Source organism: Chelonoidis abingdonii, chromosome 26, assembly GCF_003597395.2.
Source record: "Chelonoidis abingdonii isolate Lonesome George chromosome 26, CheloAbing_2.0, whole genome shotgun sequence".
In the NCBI taxonomy this organism is placed as follows: domain Eukaryota; kingdom Metazoa; phylum Chordata; order Testudines; family Testudinidae; genus Chelonoidis; species Chelonoidis abingdonii.
Window position 1 is genome coordinate 5,419,388 of NC_133794.1, and position 18,782 is coordinate 5,438,169.

The 18,782-nt window shown below is 54.7% G+C and overlaps 2 protein-coding genes across 7 annotated transcripts in view; one reads left to right on the forward strand and one right to left on the reverse strand.

Annotated features, from left to right (window-relative positions):
* Positions 1-4,212, forward strand: part of TMED1 (transmembrane p24 trafficking protein 1) — a 6,839-nt gene extending 2,627 nt beyond the window's left edge. The window contains exons 2-4 of the mRNA XM_075061232.1: positions 289-386; positions 877-1,060; positions 1,430-4,212. Coding sequence (XP_074917333.1) covers positions 289-386; positions 877-1,060; positions 1,430-1,648 — 501 coding nt within the window. The 3' untranslated portion in view covers positions 1,649-4,212. The remainder of the gene's footprint in view (positions 1-288; positions 387-876; positions 1,061-1,429) is intronic.
* Positions 4,213-10,986: 6,774 nt separating this feature from the next.
* Positions 10,987-18,782, reverse strand: part of DNM2 (dynamin 2) — a 60,264-nt gene continuing 52,468 nt past the window's right edge. For 3 of the 6 annotated variants that reach the window (XM_032780411.2, XM_032780408.2, XM_032780409.2), the window contains 6 exons: positions 18,657-18,766; positions 17,675-17,786; positions 15,761-15,925; positions 15,110-15,336; positions 14,490-14,744; positions 10,987-13,585 (listed from right to left, as the gene is read on the reverse strand). In XM_032780411.2, the coding sequence (XP_032636302.1) occupies positions 13,516-13,585; positions 14,490-14,744; positions 15,110-15,336; positions 15,761-15,925; positions 17,675-17,786; positions 18,657-18,766 (939 nt within the window). In that variant the 3' untranslated portion in view covers positions 10,987-13,515. The remainder of the gene's footprint in view (positions 13,586-14,489; positions 14,745-15,109; positions 15,337-15,760; positions 15,926-17,674; positions 17,787-18,656; positions 18,767-18,782) is intronic. The other 3 variants (XM_032780415.2, XM_075060967.1, XM_032780414.2) reach the window with 2 other exon arrangements.

The following is an 18,782-nucleotide window of genomic DNA, read 5'->3' on the forward strand; positions in this document are numbered from 1 at the left end:
TCGGCCCAGCAAGTCCATACGTTTGGCCTCCCTAGACTTTGGAGCGGGGGCTTGTTGGCCGTGCCGCTCCCGCTCATTGACTGACTGCACCACCAACAAGCAGGGGGCTGGGGTGGGGGAGGTGAAGAAGCAGGGGACCAGGCTGGGTCTTAGGTGGGGGGTCGCCACCGTGGTGGGGATGAGCCAGTCACCAGAACTGAGCTCCGAGTGGGCCCTAGGCTGTGCTGGGGCCTGTGCGCTGCGGGGCAGCGTGATCCTGTCACTCACTCCTGCCATTGTGCCCTACAGGTTATTGGTGGCGCGGGCCTGGACGTCGACTTTTCCCTGGAGAGCCCCTCGGGCGTGCTGCTGATCAACGAGTACCGAAAATCGGACGGGGTGCACACGTGAGTGCTGCTGGCTCTGTCTCTTACAGCCCCCAGGCACCTCCAAACTCCCCTGCCAGCCCAGTCACGGGGGCTCACACGGCTCTTAGCCCATGTAAGCTGAGTTCATTGCACACACCAGGGGCTCCTTGTTTTTCCCCATTGTCCTCCTCATGCTCCCTGCATGCTGTCCTCCTGGCCCCCTCTCTTTCAGGGTCTCCTCCAGCCAGGGGTTCTTTGGGTTCCCTATGTCCCCCATCCTCCTCCCTGTCCCAGGTGTTCTCTGTGATCCCATTTCCCAGGGGTTCTGAGGACCTCATTATTTCCCCCAGTCCAGAGACCCCCATTCTCCCTCAGCCGCTGTGGTTTCACTGCCCTTGGTGGCATAACTGTGCAGTTGTACTTGTTTTCCATCCGAGCTACATGCCCCAGTGACTGCTTGTTTGCCTTGGCCCCTTGAGCAGTGAGTGCGGGACTGGCTCATCCTCACTGTTTTTACCTCTTTCCCCAGCATCGAGCCCACGGAAGCAGGCGACTACAAACTCTGTTTTGACAACTCCTTCAGCACTATCTCGGAGAAGCTGGTTTTCTTCGAGCTCATCTTCGACAGCCCCCAGGAGGACGAGGACGGGGATAACTGGGCCGAGGTGGTGGAACCGGAGGAGATGCTGGATATGAAGATAGAAGATATTAAGGTGGGTGATGGGTGGGGGGCACTGGGGAATGCAGTGCAGAGCCTTTTGCTAGTAGGGCTTTGATGGTTGGAACCACTGGGTGAAGTCTGTGTCTCGTGTGGTGCTGGAAGGCAGGCTGTATCTTCCTGATCCCTTGTGGCCTTGAAATCTGTGAAGCCCGTCGCAGGAGATAGCTGATCTGTCCCTGTGATCTGAGGTGGTGGGGTGTCCAGTGGCCGGGACTCAGAATTCTTACAGGCCTTGGGCCCCAGCGAACTGAACTCGTGGGGAGGTATTTGTTAGCTGCACTCCAGCATCATCAGCACTTCCCACACCCATGCGCAGTGGCTGATATCCCCCTCCCCACCTGGTCCCCTTTCTGTTTTCCAGGAATCCATTGAGACCATGAAGAACCGTTTGGAGCGGAGCATCCAGATGCAGACGCTGCTGCGAGCCTTCGAAGCCAGAGACCGCAACCTGCAGGAGAGCAACATGAGCCGTGTCAACTTCTGGTCAGCTGTTAACCTGGGGGTGCTGGTGGTGGTGGCCTTCCTCCAGGTCTACATGCTGAAGAGCCTCTTCGAAGACAAGAGGCAGGTCCGAACATAGCGGGAAAGGGAGAGAAACGGACTCCTTCTCTCCTGCGGGGGACAGGTACAGAGCTGGACTGGTCCTGGGGCTGGTGAATCCAAAGCCAAACACCCCAGTGCCTGATAGATCAACTGTGTATAGTCATTTCAAATCGCTGCAGCTTCTCTCCTGGGCATCCTTTAGCGGGATTAAATGGGCCTGCTTTGTACCAGAGCTCCCATTAGGGGCACTGGAGCCAGAGGGCATGGGGCAGGTGGGGGGTGGATCACAGAGGTTTGATTGATGGGATGAGCAGTATGGGTTAAAATTGATTCTCTATGGACTTGAACCCCTTGGCTGGGGGGAAGGGGGTTCTACAGCCACCAGCCTTTGCCAAAATACACATCCCTGAGGACAGGAGGAAGACACGGAGCAAAGCAGGGCATGGGGGATGGTAGCTGAGAGGAGCAGCAGGTGGTCTTGGTACCTAGTCCCATCAGTAAAACCAGGTCTGACCTAGCAGCCTCTGGTTCTGACCATCGCCAATTGCAGGTGGGCAGGATCCCCTGGCCTGCAACCAACTTGCTCCTTGTTCTGCATCTCTCTGTTGTGCATTTGTGTCAAAGGAGAAACCTGCTATGTGCCTTAACAGCAGCTCTTGGCCTGCTTGGACCTCGGCCACGGCCTGGCTGTGTCCTGCTGCCCCTTCAGTGCCTTGTTTCCACTGACTGGTAGCAGAGAAGATGGGGAATGTCCCCCCATGTCTCCAGGGACTCCCCACACTCTGGCCCCCTGTGCAGCAGTGAATTGGCTCCAGCTGGCCTCCATACGGACCCCTGGAGGAAAAGTAACCTCGTCGCTGTTTACTGCTGCAGTGCAGCTGCAGCGGGAGAGCCTTGGCTTTGGGTCCAGCCATGTGGCTTGGTTTTGCTTAGGGCTCTGTGCATAACTTGCCCCCGTTTCCATGGCATCTTCTTTGCTCCGGATAGCAATGGAAGCCACTGTTCTCGACAGTCACTTCCTTTGCTGCCCTGTCTCAATTAGCACCTCTTGCTTCAGGTCTCCTGGATCAGATCACAGTCCAGTTTCCTTCAGATCATGGAAGAAAAACCCAGTTCTGCTCAGTGGATTCTTCCCCTTGTGCGATTTCCCTGCCTCTGGTGCCTTTTCTCACAGTCCCATTTTGCCTCTGGTTTGAGATCTTAGCTTCACTGGCCCCTTGAACAGCAGGACGATGGATTGGAGCGTGGCAGTGACTGGGCACCTTGGCAGTGGCGAAGGTGTGTGCCTCCTGCTGCACGTAGGAGGGAGAAATGGGCTTGGTCCTCAGGACTGGAGCTGAGCAGGAGTTGCCATTGCTTTAGACCCCAGTTCTCCCAATACCCTGCTGCCCCTTTCCTGGGCTGAGCTGGTGTCTCTTCAGTTCTGGACTCAGATCAGACTGTTTTGGGAGGGAGGAGGGTGCTCGGTGCAGCAGCAGGAGTGTGGGGAATTGCTTCCAGTCAACAGGACAAGCTGTAGATAGTGACTCCTGAGGGCACGGGGGGGTTGGCGAGATTCCATATCAGCGGGTAGTTCCGGGCTGATAGACTCTGGAGTGCTTCGTGGTTGAGAGCCAGAGATGCAGGGTTATTAAGGATTCACTGTATTTGCTGGTCTGTGGGCAAGGATCTGCACTGCCAGCCATTGCTGCCAATAGCCCCATTCTCTGCTGTAGCAAAGGGGTAGGGGTGAGAGGGCTGGGGAGAGCAGGCCGTGCCGGGAAAGGACATGTTAGTGGGATCTGCCTAGGACAGCCAGGTTCCCCAGGCGGCTGATCCGACCCCTCTCCTCAAGACTGACTCTGAGGAGGGACTGTTACCACCTGATAAGGCCAGTGGTGTTGCTTTACCACAGTATGTGCCAAAGTGCCGCCCTCACACCCACCCTAGCTGGGAAAATAGCCCTGATCTCCCCATCACCACCTGTTGTGTGCCAGCCAAGGTGCCTTAAAGACAGCTCTGGAGACTGACAGGGCTGCTTTGCCCCGTCACAGGCAGGCGTTCTGATCCACTCCATGCACCATTATGTCTGGGTGGTGGGTGATTCCAGAGTCTCCTGCAGACACGGACCTGGCTTGGTGTTTTTTTTAACTTGCTGCACACAGCACAAGTGGCTGATCTCACCAGACTCTGGAGAGAAGCATATGAATGGCAGCCTGGAACCTGCCACGGGCTAACGACTTCAGTTCTGTCTTTTGTGCCCCATCTCTGCACTTTGGCCAGGGCTGATTCCAGCTTTGAGCAGCGAAACTGAGACTGATTAAACTTGACTCTTGGGACCCTTTTCCTCTGACTTCCCCTGCCGGTATTGTAACAACCCAGTGAAGTTCTGAGCCAACTCTTGCGCTGGATTGTTTGCTGCTTAGTGGAAGCTGCAGCCTGGCTAGTCAGGAACAAATGATGTATGTAGGTGGGGTGCTGATTTTGATGGGTTTTTTTAAATTACCAAAGGGCGGTGGAGCCATTCTCTCTAGCAAATACATATTGCTGAGCCTTTTACAAAGGAATCTAGTATTTATTCTTGATGTTAAGAAGGACAGGACATTAAATGAAGTTGTTTACGATGTGTCGTGAATCCATATTGGGCCTGTGCTCCTTCCCACGCTGCTGCTTATTGTAGGGTGAGTTCTAACATCTGAGACAACCAAACTCCCATCATCTGTAGCCTAAACTGCACATAGAACCATGCAGTGTACATGATCCATCTTTCCAAGGGAAACCTGCCTTCAGTGGCTGAATTGTTACTGGGCAGGGAAGTGCGCATCTCAGCGGGAGCTGAGTGCTACAGCGCCACGTGTTCTGGAAGGACTGAGAATTCGGGGCCTCAGAGATCACTGCATTCCCCAAGGTCAGAACCGTCCGACTCACAGTAGATGAGCGGGTTTGTAACTTTCTGTGCACTGTCCCAGAGATGGAAATAATCTGAATTCCTGCTTATTACGTAGCAGGGACCTGACTCTCCTCCAGCAGAACCTTTAGGCTGGAGAGCAGGCAGCTTGTTCTCGAGGTGCTAAGACAGCAGTTCTCCGGTTTATTCCTGATAGCAGGTCACAAGTCTGCCGTAATAACCCGGGAGGGCTGGAGCACGGGCTTTGCGTGGAGAGCTTTCTGAAGTTTTGACTCCTTGCTTCGTTAGACACAACTGGCAAATTGGTGAGAGCCCCTTTACTGCTCGCTGCTCCCGCTCCCTGTAGCAGCCTGTGTCCCCGGCCCTGCCAACCAGCTCGCTTTCTGCTGTCCCAAGCCAGCATTGGGCTGCTTTCTCTGGGTTTTGTCCTGCCCCAGGGGGAGCAGAAACAGCCTCTGATTGGGCCTGCCATGGCTCCTTGGGCACATATGGTACGAAAGCAGCGGCTAGGTGGTGCCTGATGGCGAATGCACGCGTGAGCGAGTTCTGCTGAAGAAAGAGCTGGTAACGGTGAGTGAAAGGGCCTATGCATTTGTCAGCTTGGCTTCTACCTTCCCACCCTCTGCAGCTGTGGCAAGGACATGGTAAGAGTCAAAAGCAAATAGCCTCTAGCAAAGGTGCCACAAGGATCAGGTTTCTTCTGACTAATTCCCAGGCTCAAGGGGCTGGTTTTTGTAGACACTGAGCACCTCCCTCTTAGCTGTGATTGCTCAGTCATTCTGCAAACGCATCACTTAGACCCACAGAACACTCTGGGGTGGGTCTGTCTCAAGGGGAATCCAAAGTTGTTCTAGAAAGGGTGAGATCTGAGCATTAAAGCTTAAGTCCCTGAGCCCAGTGCTTCCTGGGGTGGTGTTAGGAGGGTCAGCTGTGGGGCAGGTCTCCTGAAGGGGGGGTCTCTGCAGCATAGGAAGAGCAGCTCTCAGACCCCAGCTCATGCCTCCGCTCTGTGGTCAGCAGCAGCTGGGAGCAAAACCATGAATTGATGCGGCAGAGACCAACTGCGGTTGCATCTGTGCGATTTACTCCTGTGCCAAGGAAGGTTTGCTCCCCTGGCTGCAGCAGGCCTGGCAATGGTGCTTAAGGCTGCCCAGTGAGAAGGGGAGGGGACACTGCTAACTCAGGGATCAGAGCTGGCCCTTAAACCCCTTCCCTTCTTTTCTAGGTTGGGGGCCCCCTACAGCCTCCCACCTCTTCAGCCCTGGCCAGGGCTGTGCCTGCCAGTTCCCTGCTCTGCAATGGGGCAGGGCTCTGCCCTGGTCTGTTCACTACATCACAGTGTAGGAGCTGTATTTCCCCATCTGACACACCAGGCACCCATTCCACCCCACCATTCATAATCCCTCCTCCCCTCTTTCTCTACACAGCAGATGCCAGGGACTCCACATCCCTCCTGCCCCCCATTTCCTTCTCCAGTTTCCACCATGATCCAGAGGGTTCTGACCAGCAGTCTAGAACGTGCCTCTGAAATGTTGCAGTTGACAGGCTGTGATGCTTATTGCGAGTGTTACAGACCGAGCAGCTTAGACATCACTGCTCTTGACCAATCTGGGCCAGGCTCTGCAATGCCCTGCTGGTCTGTTTAGTCACTTTTCTGAACAGCATCACAGCTGGGAGCTGCTCCCCCCTGGCGCCAGCTCCAGGGTGAGTGAAAGCAAGGCAGGGACCAGCCTGCAGGCGTGAGGCTATGCTGCTCCACTGGTGATTTCTGGTAGCACCAGAAGCACTGTACAGGGCCGTGCACCTAGTCCAGTCTTTGCTAATGACATTCATGAAACACTGGTCCTCTGATCCAGGATTTTTTATTGGGGGAGGGGGAAGAATTATACAGGGGGGGTCATGCTGTCCTCTTTTCACACATCCTGTACAGAGGGCACCATGGAGCAACTGGCCTGGCCTCATCCTTAAGGCCGCGCCCAGTCGGATAGGCACTGGGCTGGAGGTGAGACGGATGGCTCCATGCAGGTACCAACAGCAGGGTAGAGCAAAGCAGAGCAGTGACCCTGTACCGCAGGGTGACTCTGGAACTAGTGGCTGCACCAGGTAGTTTGAGTCTGCTACTGCCCTTGAGCCAGCAGAGGTGTGTCCTGTAACTCACCGGAGGGTGTGGATTGAGTTCACGTTGCTGGCCCAGTATGACAAACAGAATTGAGTAAAGGGTGGGTGAGGGGCTGCCCCCTTGCTCTGATGTTCACTGAAGGGCTGGGGTTGTTTCTGCCCCAAAGGATGGGCATGAGGATAACTTCATAACCACCTAATGACACCAATCTGTCCACTGCCTTCTACCCATGCCAGGCTTCTGGCCTCGTTGCCCAGAGCACTTCGGAAGCGCTGCCTGCCTGGGAGGCAGCATTTGCTCCTGCTCGTGAATGCTCAGCCCCTGCTCCAGATAATTAAAGCAGTGGTGCCCTGCTGCCAGAGCTGTTGCAGGTCCTATCCCAGTCCTGGGCTCAGAGTAGCTCTTCCTAAGACGATCCGTCCTCTCCTTTGTTCCAAAGCTTTGGGCAGGGAGCGTTGACATCACTGGCCACAGGGCCCACCTCCGCTGAACCCCTGAGCTCTTGGTTTAAACTCTGCACCCCCAGGGCCCAGGCAAATGCCTTGAAGCTTTGCTTTGTCACCAAAGCAGCAGAGGCTGGTTTTTAAATGGCAGTGCAGACTGGGCCATGCCCCCTCCTGCAGCTCCTCCATCAGGCCTCCCGCAGGGGCATGTTCTACACTTTGGCATCCACTGCCTGAAGGTCTCCCTGACTGTGTTTAACCAACAACCTTGTTGGCCCGGAGTCTCACTGGGCCATTGCAGAGGTATCTAATAGCCACCAGCCTGAAAGGTTCTGCAGCTGGGAAGAGTTTGGAATTTCCTGAGATGAAAGAGCCGAGGGGCAGGGAGGTTCCAAAGCCCAAGCACATAAACGCCGTGGAAAGGACTGAAATGGGTGGATGCTGCCTTCCTTTAGCCCTGCTCCTGCACTAGACTAATCCGCAGGGAGCTGCATGCGGGTGTGTGACTAGGAATCCCGTTTCCCACTGTTCAGCTGTCTCTCTCTGCTGCTTCTTGCCCAGTTTCTGTTCACTGGGAGGGAGGAAATGGTGCTTTCAGTGACAATGTGGATCCAGAGAACCAGATTACCAACTTCCCAGCATTAACAGGCATGTAAGAAGAACAGGCTTAAAAAAGGGTCCTCCAGATAGTGTTGCTTTCAGGGAATGGCTGGGTGGGAACTAAAGCTTATAAATAAATGCAGAACCATGATGTTCAATAAGGACCCTGCTCAACTACTAAATGCACTTAAAGTTCAGCTGGTAAACAACTGCTTGGGGCTGATGTTCCTACCCTGTCTAACCCGGCGTGGGGGGAGGGACTGTCTGGACAGGTTTACTCAAGACAGGATGGAAGGAGGTAAATCCTCAGCAGTCTGTATCTATAGATCACTGCCCATCTGGAGTAGTGAGCAGGTTGGGGCAGCCAAGATCCTGCAGGAGGTGAAGAAATAATGGGACAAAGTTCCCTTTTCATAAACACAACATTGTGTCCTGAAGTTGGCGGGGTGAGGGTGGTAGGGAAACTGCCACTTAAAAAACTGCGGCAAGTCACTGTTAGCTGGGGCCACTTCCAAGCTAGGGGGACCTGGTGGAGTTCTTCAGTTCGATCACAAAGCATTTGCAATGACTGAGTTCATCCTGAGCAAGCCCAGTCCAACTCCATGAGATCTTTGCTTTTCAAGGAGAGGATCATCTCCCCACCTTTCCCCGATTCTGATTTCCAGAGGAAGGGGGTATTCTGCTGGGGGGCAGGCTGACAGTGGTGTTACACCTCTTGCACAGACTGTAGCGTTCACCAGGCTTTGTTCCCAGCACAACAGCCAGGCTGCAGCCCCTCTTGGCGCTTTAGGGGGAACAGAGATGGCGCTAGGTTCTCTCCTCTGGCCGGAGCTGGGCTGTTGTCTAGATATAAAGAAGGCAGAATCCCCAGGAGCAGGTTCAAATGGGTTAAGTGATTGTGGGGGGCAGCGATGGTTCGCGGAAGAGGTGCTCATCCAAAGAAAGGCCGGGAGGGAGCGGAGGGAGCTGGTCGCCTGGTCACAAGAGAGAGAAGAAAACAAAAACACCATTGAAAGGTTTCTCAGCTGAGAGTGTTGGTGGGGGGCTGGCCGTGGGACAGGAATCTGTCCCAGCAGCTGCTGGTCCTGCGGGGGCCCCCAGACTGGAGCAGCCCCCTTGGGGAAGTGGTGGAAGACCCAGCGCCTTGAACGCAGCTTGTGCTGTGGAGAGCAGGCCGGGAAGGCTTGGTACTGGGAGTGCCCTGCAGCAGAGGTTGAAGCTTTTTCTACCTAGAACTGTAAAGACCTCACAGCAGATATCAGCTGCCTGGTTCTAGCTTCATCCTACTTCCTGCTGGGGAGAAGTGGTTTGAGCACAGAGGCTGGCTGGGGTCCAGTCAGTCATGGCTGGAAGTGAATCACTGTGACTCAGTGCCTGACCCTGTGAAATGGGAGCAGCTGCCTTCCTAAGGCGCTTTGAGACCTGCAGCTGGGCTACAGCAAAGCCTCTCTTACTGAAGTCAGGGCCAGATGGTTAGTTTTGCCCCAGCAGGGGGGAGTTAGTTGATTTAAATCACCACTTCCCCCTCAGCCTAGTAGGGAAGCAGCCACCTTCCACAGATTCCCTCTTCCTTGGGGTTGCGTGCCTGAGTCCGAGACACAAACCTTCAGTGACTCCTCAGACAGGCTCTAGCCTGACCCAACAGGGATTTCCCTACCTAGGGCTGCCATGAGTCTAGAGAACAGCAGCTGGGGAAATCGGCAACCAACTGCAGCGAGGCCCTGGGCCTGTTTGCAGAGCCGAGCGAAGTGGCTAGGGTCTGCTCTTAGCCACAGCTGCAAATGAACGAGTGCAGGATTTCAACAGTCACCCCAGCTTCACACCAGGGGAAGCGCAAGGACCCACCTCCCAAAAAGCAGCTGCTAGATGGCACCAAGTGGTGCCTAGCTAGAACCCAGAGGGGTTTCTTCTGCTATTGCAAGGCAGGGGCTAAAGACTTCTACCCAGCGCCGGACCTGTGCTCCCCTGGCAGATACAACTCCATGCAGGTCAAGCCACGCTCACTGGGAAACAGCACATTCCCCCCCAGGCAGGGCATGGACGCAGCCCACAGATGCACACACTTGCTCTTCTGCGCGGTTGGCAGTCAGCTTAGCCTCGCTGCTTCCAGTGCCCACCCTGCTGAGCTGCAGCGGAGCCTGTTCTTGGCAAACAGCACCATTCAGCAGCGGTTACAGCCTTAATCCACGGGCACACCATTGTCTAGGGCACAGCCTGCTCAGTTTTTGTGCAACTAATTCTAGCTACTAGTTCTTACAAATCCAGGCTGGTTTGCCTTAAGACTCAAGGGCTGCTGGGAGGACGTTCCTTGGCAGTGTGGAAAGGACAGAGAAGCCTGACGAACAACCTAGTCAAGTATCTAAGATGTCCAGGTTGGAAGATGAGCCCACCCTTGCTTAAACCACCACCACTCCAGCCCAGCCCCAAGGCTTGTAGTGCAGGCAAAGTGACTAGGAAAGCGGGGACGCAGTAGCTCACCCCAGCTCTTCGCTCCCTGAGGGTTCTGCTTCATTGGTTATAGGCTGTGCCCCCACCCGCGAATCCAACACCGGTGCCATCCCTGCAGCCTCTCCCTGGTGGACCAGGGTTGCTGTAGAAGGGATTCAGGCCCAGGGCTACGACTGGCAGGCAGCCCTAGAGCTCACCAGCGGCTCCCATGGAATTTAGCTGTGCCATGAAGTACAGAAGAGAGTAAGACTGGAACCCAACTGGAGCGGCTGCCAGATCTGGGGGCGGGAGGGCAGGGATAGTGCAGGGTGTTTGAGAGCTGGAGGCTTTGAAGAGATCCCTGACAAGAGGAGGAAGAGGCTGGTTGATTTAAATGTCACTATGCAGCCAAAACCTTGGTAAAACTATGGTTGAAACCACCTACAATAGCGCTGGCTGGATTTTTCCAAGCTGCTTAAGGGAAAAAGGGCTCAGATCCCAGGTGATGGGCAGCTGTGTACTCAGAAGAGATGGTGTGGATGCTTGGTCTGTGCTTGTACAGACCAACAGCGTCCTCCCCCATGACCGGAGTGCCTCCACAGCAACAAATAAATGCTTCTTTCCCATGACATCGCAATGGGAACTGGGTCTGAACCAGGCCAGGGAGGCTTTTCAGAACAGCTGACCCTTGAGCCGGGTTGAGTATTGCCATGGTCACACAAGGAGCATCGGGACTTTCAGCCATAGGTTCTCCAAGCTCCTTAGCATCCCTGAGAGTGCTTTACTGAGATGCTGCACAGCCCCTGCCCTCCCCTTCAGGGACAGACAGAAGGAGAAAAGAAGGGAGGAGGTGGCAGAAAACACACCACAAAGCACCAGAGAGACTTGCCACCAGCTGATTTTTTTCCCTTTATTTTTTAGTTTATTAATAGGATACAGAATGGAGGCACTTCCACAATCAAACTGAAGGAACAGGAGAGAAGTGGACTGGGGTTTGTAATCAACACGAGATGAGAGAGGTTCCAGAGCCCACTTCACACGTGAGAACACCAGGGAGAGCCAGCAGGAGGTGGAACAGAGGCAACTGGATTTTGTAAAAAACAAACAGACAAGCAAAGGGACCGCAGGACCCCCTGCGCAGGCAGCTTGAATGGCCAGAGCACCCATGGGAGCGGGCTAAGGGCTGCATTGCAGGACAGCCTAGAGCAAAGCAGCTGCCGCTAGTGCAGGGCAATAGCTCTGCAGTAATCAGAGCTTGTTACAGTGTCGAAAACAAGCAGCAGGCCAGGCTGCCCCATGCCGAAGCCAAGTTTTAACGGCCAGCAACTTGCTAGGCACGTTTTTGGTTTGCAAGTTTGCTTTGTGAAGCCAGCAGCATGGCTGCCCAGGCCACATCAGCTCGCACTCCGCCACCGTGCCGTCTCCATACAAGCGCCAATGCTTTTGGTTACCAGCACCTGCGCTAAGGGGACTCAAATGGGGTCCCCTCCCGCCACACAGGAAGGGGAGAGGCCACGATGAAGACAGACTCTTTGAAACAAAGGTTATTTAAGGCAGGCTGGTTTGTGGATCTTTTCCATAGTTCTCTGGCTAGAGGATCTTGTTGGGTGAAGTATCAGCCCTACAGGTTCTCAGAGCAGAGGGTTGGGCCTGAACTGGATTACAAAAAACCCAAACACCTCCAGATTTTACAATTAATAGTCTTTAAAAATATATATTTATATATACACACGCAAGTGTGCACACACACAGCCTCTGCTTCCGGCCCCAGGGCGGAGTGCTTTGCCAAGGCACCGGAGAAGGCACTGCTCTCAAGTGCAGCTCAAAGGAAGGAGTGGTGTGTGGAGAGGCACAGAACCTTCCACTGCACGTTTCCAGTTGCTAAACTCACTCCCCAGTGAAGAGTCACATGCCCACCGTGCAGCAGAGCCTCTCTCCCCCAGGCTAGATCCATGTCCATAGCAGTGTGGACATCACAACCTCCCTTCCCTCATCCAACAGGAGTCACATGTTCTCCACCTGAGGTTTTAGACACCAGAGCCTGTTACAACCCAGTGCTGCCCACCAGCAGGAGGGAAAACACATCTGGTCTTCCATGGACGTTGGCCATGGAGCTCCTGGGAAAGTTGTGCCCCTAGAAAGGCTTCAGACAGGCCTTTGTCCACAGCCTGCCCCGAGCTGTCCAAGCCCTGGCTTTCACTGGGCTGCCCCAGCTGGCCTAGGTCCCTGGCCACGCTGAGAACCAGCAGAGCAACCAGCTGGTGACAGAAGTTGCTACTGCCCCCTACAGGTCTCCCTTATGCTCATTCCGTTGCCCATTTGGGGCCCCACCCGGCTTGGTATTTTGCTCATCAGATTGGGTTTGCTGAGGCTCAGTGTTGCACTTAGCCGAAGGGCCCTGGGCTGAATACTTCTTTCACAGAACACCATCAACGTTTGTCACTTACTAGCTGACCAGACGCCTCAGCTGGGGGCCTGGGCACAGGGGCAGATATTGCATGAGGAATACCTGAGGTTCGCAATCAACCAAGCACCTCTTGACAAACCTGAAAAGTCTGCTCCCATTTGCAGTGAATTAGATGTAATTAGCAAACCGCTATCTGCAGTCCCATTATTTCTCACAGAAATCTTCCTCCACGCTACAGAACTGAAATACAGCCTGTGATCAGATTAGCAATTGAGTTTAGGGAAGGGCCTCGGGGGGGATCATTAAGTGTTTTATATAGAATATATTAACAATACAAAACAATTCTGGCTGGCTGAGGGGGGATGGAAGAGGAGTCAGAGCTCTACACAGAAATCTGATCAGCCTGAATAGCAGGAATTTAAGGAGAGAAATAGGCCAGTCTGTTTCAACTGCCTTTCAGAACTCCTGTCTCTACTTCATACATTCAGATGATCCCAAGGCAAGAACCCAGCTGGGGTTCATTGTGTTATTCAACAAAGTGCAAAAATTCAACCCCCAAAATCGAATCCTCTGCTTTTTATTATATCGTTGGGGGTGTGTGTGTGTGTGTGCTGATCTGCGCTGGGGCATTCGTTCAGAGGGGTGGTGGTGGTTCTCCTGAACCAACTCCCCAGAGTGTAATGCCCGTTACCCACTTCCTAGCTTGGAAAGAGCAGAGAGCTCTGGGTAGAGGGGAGGGCCATCAGGACAAGGAACACAGCAACTGTCCTTAACAGAGGCCATTGATATTTACAAGGAAGGAGCCTGCTGCGCCCATCCCAGAGAAGGAGTCCACCAGGCTAACAGGAATTGGCCTTGGCTGGAACCACTCTGCAGAGCTGATCACAGTCGTAAGGTTTTTTTAAACAAGAGATTGAACATGGAGGGGGAGGGGGATTTCCCCTCTTCCTCCCCGCCCCAGACAGCAGGTGTGGGGCAGCCGCACCAGGCACACAGGAGTCACTAGCAGCCCCCCAGGAGGCTAGTCTAGCAAGGAGGGCTCAGCCGGTCGGATAATGGTCGGCCGGTTCGGTGCCGCAGGGGGTCTTCTGCTGCAGAGAGAACAGGAACAGAAGTGAGAGCAGTAGGGAAGGGGCAGTGCAGGAGTCACTGCCATGGGGCAGCTGGCATCCTGGGCGCTGCGCAGAGAGAGGGCTAGTGACACCATACCCTGGCAGTTTCCCCCACCTGCCCTGGAGCCAGAGGGCTCCGTGATCCTGTGCCTGGAACAGATTACTGAGGAGGGCTGGTGCAACGCCACAGGTCTGCTGTCCTCTCCCAGCGCCACCCTGCCAGGGCGCAGGCTCGGCTGACTTCACAGCCTGCTGCCTCAATGGCCATTGTGCTGCTGAGCTGGCTCCACTATCCAAATGGGACCCTGGCATTTCCTGCCTGGTGCTACCCCAGGGCACTGGTCCAGAGGCTGTAAAGGGAGGGGGTGGCAAGAGCTCATCCAGGGGCACAAGTGACCACATCTGCTCAGCATGAAATGGAGTCAGGGCAGCTCTTGCCCCTGCTGGGTCAGAGGCAGACCTGACACCCAGCCCATGGGAGCTGTCTCCGGACTAGACATGCGAGGGCTGGTCAGGGGTTTGGCTGGCAGGGGAAACTGGTCACCTGCAGAGGCCTCAGGGCACAGTGCCTGATGGGAGGATGGACACACACCTGAGGGCAGAATTTGGTCCTTTATTACCAGCAATCAAAGCAGGAATAGCTCAGACCTGGCCTGAGCTGCCAGGCTGGGATCCCAGCTCTGGGGTTTGAGACAAGCCCAGCACCTCCCACAAGCCACGATCCCAGTATGGCTCCAGCTCTGGAATGGGAGAGCCCTGCTACCACCCTCCACGCTGGCAGGTCTCACATCACCCAAGGTGGACTGGACCCCAGCACTGAGCCAATTGCTGCAGACGTGCCAGGAGGACGAGGCGCCACCTAGTGGGTCCAGGGATCTCTTACCTGGGCACGCCCGGGGGAATGCCAGGTGGAACGCGTGCCGGCCGCGATGGAATCTGAGGAGGGGCTGAGAAGGGATCATTATTAGCAGCAAATACGTTCTGAGGTCCAGGACGCGAGGGGATGGGGGGAGCAATGAAGGAAGAGATGCTCCCTGCAGGGGCAGGGATCAAAGGGGGCCCTGGAGTTGGGCCCCTCACAGCTGGGGGCCTGCCCGGCGGCAGCACGGTGGAGGTAGGTCTGCGCTGGGGCGTCGGGCTGCAGGGGAAAGGAAGTTCAGTAGAATGAGTCTCTCCACCCCCAGCGACAGAGTTAGGTCCTTATCTGTCCCTCCTCCCCACCCAACTGTTTCCAGCACCCCCCGGACAGGAGGGTTCTCCTGTTCCAAGGCACAGGGCAACCAAAGTCACTGGCCCAAGGTTGTCTAGGGGAGTCCGTGGAAGAGCCAGGAACAGAGCCCAGGTCTCCAGTTTGCCAGGGCTTTACCCACTAGGCCATCTCTCCTTGACCCCATTCCCACATCAAACAGCTCCTTGCCCCTTCCCCCTCCCAGTGCCAGCATCCTCGCTGAGAAGCAGCATGGCAATAGTCTCCCACGCCACCCGCTCCCCGGTTACCTGTACCTGCTCCCACTCTGCAGCCAGGCGTCATCCACGGGCGGCGGGACCGGCGTGGAGACCGTACTGGTGCTGATGTCCCCAATGATGTGCAAGGCCTCCTTCAGCGCATGGTACATCCGCAGCATGTCATCCCGCCTCTGCGCCTGGTCGGCCGACTCCTCCATCAGGCTGTTCTGGTCTGCGGAGGAGTACAGGTAGGCCAGCAGCTCCGAGTGGATGAAATCCTTGGTCTGCAGAGACAGGAGCAAGGGAACCAACATGCAGATGGCTGTTAAGTTTGAGCCCATTAAGCTTGAGTACTGCCTAGTGGTTAGAGCAGGGAAAGCCGGGAATCAGGTCTCCCGGTGTTATTCTAAGCCATGGGCACTGGATTGCTGCAGCAGTCTAGGACAAAGCCAGGAATCAGACTCTGGCCTTACCAAAATCAAGGGGTAAAGCGTGTAAGACGGAGTGAAGACCAAAGGGTCATTAAAATATCTCAGCACGAGAGTATCTTACTTCTGGTGCTGAAAGGAGTCGTGTCCCCTGTGACAAGCCCAGAGGTTCCCCCCTCTAACGAACAGGCCATGGTGAGGACAACGCCTCTCTGTGCCCAGTGATGCAGTGAGGAGGGCGGATCAGCAGGTCCAGCTGGCCCAGGTTCAACCCACTCACATTGTTTATCATGAGGTGCATTATGGTCTTTGGCATGAGGTCCCGGATGGACTTGTTGATGATTCCCACATAGGAGTCCACGAGGTTCCGGATGGTCTCCACCTGGCGCTCCAGCTGTGGGTCCATGGAGAAGGTGTTCTCTTGGGCCCCATCCTCATTCTCCACCTGTCCGGGTAAAGCAGGTCAGTCACTCGGGGATTCTGCAGACGCCCAGCTTGGAGCTGTGGGCAGTGTCCCCCTTAAGAACTGGTGAGCGCATCACCAAACTTCCCAGCTCATCATTGAGTATTTATTATCAGGGGGTAGCTGGGTTAGTCTGTACCCACAAAAACAACAAGGAGTCCGGTGGCACCTTAAAGACTAACACATTTATTTGGGCATAACCTTTTGTGGGTAAAAACTCCACTTCAGATGCATGGAGTGAGAATTACAGATATTTATAATCTACAGATGCAGGCATAAATATACACGAAGTATATTTATGCCTGCATCTGAGGAAGTGGGGTTTTTACCCACAAAAGTTTATGCCCAAATAAATCGGTTAGTCTCGAAGATGCCACCAGACTCCTCATTGTTTTCATCTAGTATTTGTACTGCAGTAGCATCCTGAGGGCCCCACTGGGTAAGGCGCTCTACATACCCACCCCCACCCAGAGAGCTCAGTTTGGGGAGGGACTAGCAAGTTCAAGTGCCCAGCTTGACACTAACAGGCCGGATTTTCAGAGGGAGGGAGTTCACTTTGCAAAAGTCAGGTCCCATTAAGGGGGTCTGAAACGAGGCATCCCAAAAACCCCACACATCACTTTTGACAATCTTGACTTCACCCTCCTCTCCCCAGAGCAGAGGCTGCCATCACAGTAATGAACTGCCAACGAGAGGGAAAGGAGGTACGTCTGCCGTTGGCGAGGAGACAAGGTGGTATGGGAGAGGCTGTGGGCTCAGGGACTGGGACTCGGGAGGGCTAGGTTCTAAGCCTAGTTCTGCCACTGACCTACTGGGTAAACCTGGCTAAGTCACTTGACCTCTGCACCCTCTGTCTGGCCTGCTCAGACTGGAATCTCTTTGGAGCCTGGAGCTTTTACAGCGTTTAAGGCCACAAGGGACCATTCGTTCACCTAGCCCAGCCTCCAGGATAGCACAGGCCAGAGAATTTCCCCAGTTATTCCAGTCACTTGTGTTTGGCTAAAGCAGGGGTCTCAAATATGCGGCACGGAGTTATTTGTTGCGGCCCGTCAAGCTCCCTGTGCCCACCCGCCCCCCGCCCTCCGAGTTATTTCCTGTGGCTGCCAAACTCCCCTCACCTGCTGCCCACTCTTCCTCCCCAGCATGCCGTGTTCCTGCTCCTCTGCCTACCTCCAGGTGCTTCCTGCTACCAAACAGCACTTAACACTTTCCAGGAGAGAGGGGGGAGGAGTGTGCTCAGGGGAGGAGGCGCAGAAAAGGTGGGGCAGGGTGGAGATTTGGGGAAGGGATCGGAATGGGGCCTGATGGAAGGAGTGGGAAGAGGCAGGGCAGAGGCGGGGCCTCATGGAAGGGGTGGAGTAGGGGCAGCGGTGTGCGCACGAGAGAGAAAAAAAAAGAGTCAGAGATGCGGCCCTCGGACCAATGTACTAGCCCTCCTGGTCATTTGAGTTTTGAGATTCCTGCTGCAGCCATCATGAGGGGGAGAGTTCACCACCTCCCCTGAGAGCCTGCTCCCAGGTTAACCACTCTTCGTATGCCTCTGTGCACTGGCCGAATCTCTGCTAGGGCCTCTAGATATTACCAGAATACACCCAACGCTGGACAAGCCAGAGCTGGGAACCTCTGCTGAGTCAGTTTTTGACACTCCTGTACTTGTGGCTGCTGGCAGCCCTCACAGCGGGCACCCCCCAGCCAGTTCCAGGACATCATCAAGGAAAAGGCAATGTTTACTTGGTCTTTCTCTGGATAAACACCAGCCCGGAGGAAGGAGGCTTTCCAGCTGTCCACATCTTCCTGGGAGTCACAGGCCAGCTCAATCTGACGGAGATCTTTATACACATTCCTAGGCACAAAGAAACAGCAGAGGTATAATCAGAGGAAAGGAATTCCACAATCATGGCCTGGTGGGCCAAGTCTATTGTTGGCCCAGACCAGGCAGCCCAAGGCCACTGACAGAATCCACCACCCCAGTTGCAGGACTGGACTAGATGAGGCATGGTGCTAATGCAAGGCCTCAGACTGGGAAGTCTGAAATCCCTTCAGAAAGCCTGTGTAAATATTGGCAGCTTTTCCTTCCTCCTAGGATTATCCTCATTAGATCACAGCTGCTCCCACCTCCCACACACCACCCACCAGGCACACTCCCCCTGGGTAGCCAGCACGCCACCCGCCGGGAGCTAAGCCTGGCACACCACCTGTCTCAAGATGAGCGCCCACCACCTCAAAACAGAGTCAGTCGAATTAACCAGTACGGTAAGCGATCCGAGCATTGCCAAGCACCGAAGGGCTAGGGCAGGCTTTTCCAGAGTGTGGGGCACTAACCCAAAAAACTAGCTCTCCAAAAGTGGCTGCTTTAACTGGAAGGGGAAAGAAAGTTTCTCGTCGTCATGCAAAGGAAGCCTCCAAAGCACAACCAATGCAGCAATGACTTGAGTTTGAGAGAGCCTGAAACAATTGCTGGAGAGGGACGAGTTGTCCCATTCACCAGCGATGACTGTTAACTGTTCTGATCTTTGGAATACCAAGAGCACATTAGAAAGGGGCTGCAAGACATGAATCTCCTCTGCCATCTCTACGTACAATCTACGCTGCGTGCCCAGCTGGTGGGAATAAGGCCTCCCCTCATGGTGGCTCTAAAGGGTAGGTGGCATAACCGCTTGTTTCCCTGATGGGTTCAGGCAAAGATCCCTCAGGCTGTCTCCACATCCCCTACCTTTGCTCCGTGTTGAAGATGGCAAAGACGTGTTTGTTAGACATGAAGCCCTTCTCCACATCCCGGATTTTCAGATTATCCAAGGGCAACATGTATTTCTTCTCCTTTTCCTGGAACAGGGAAAAG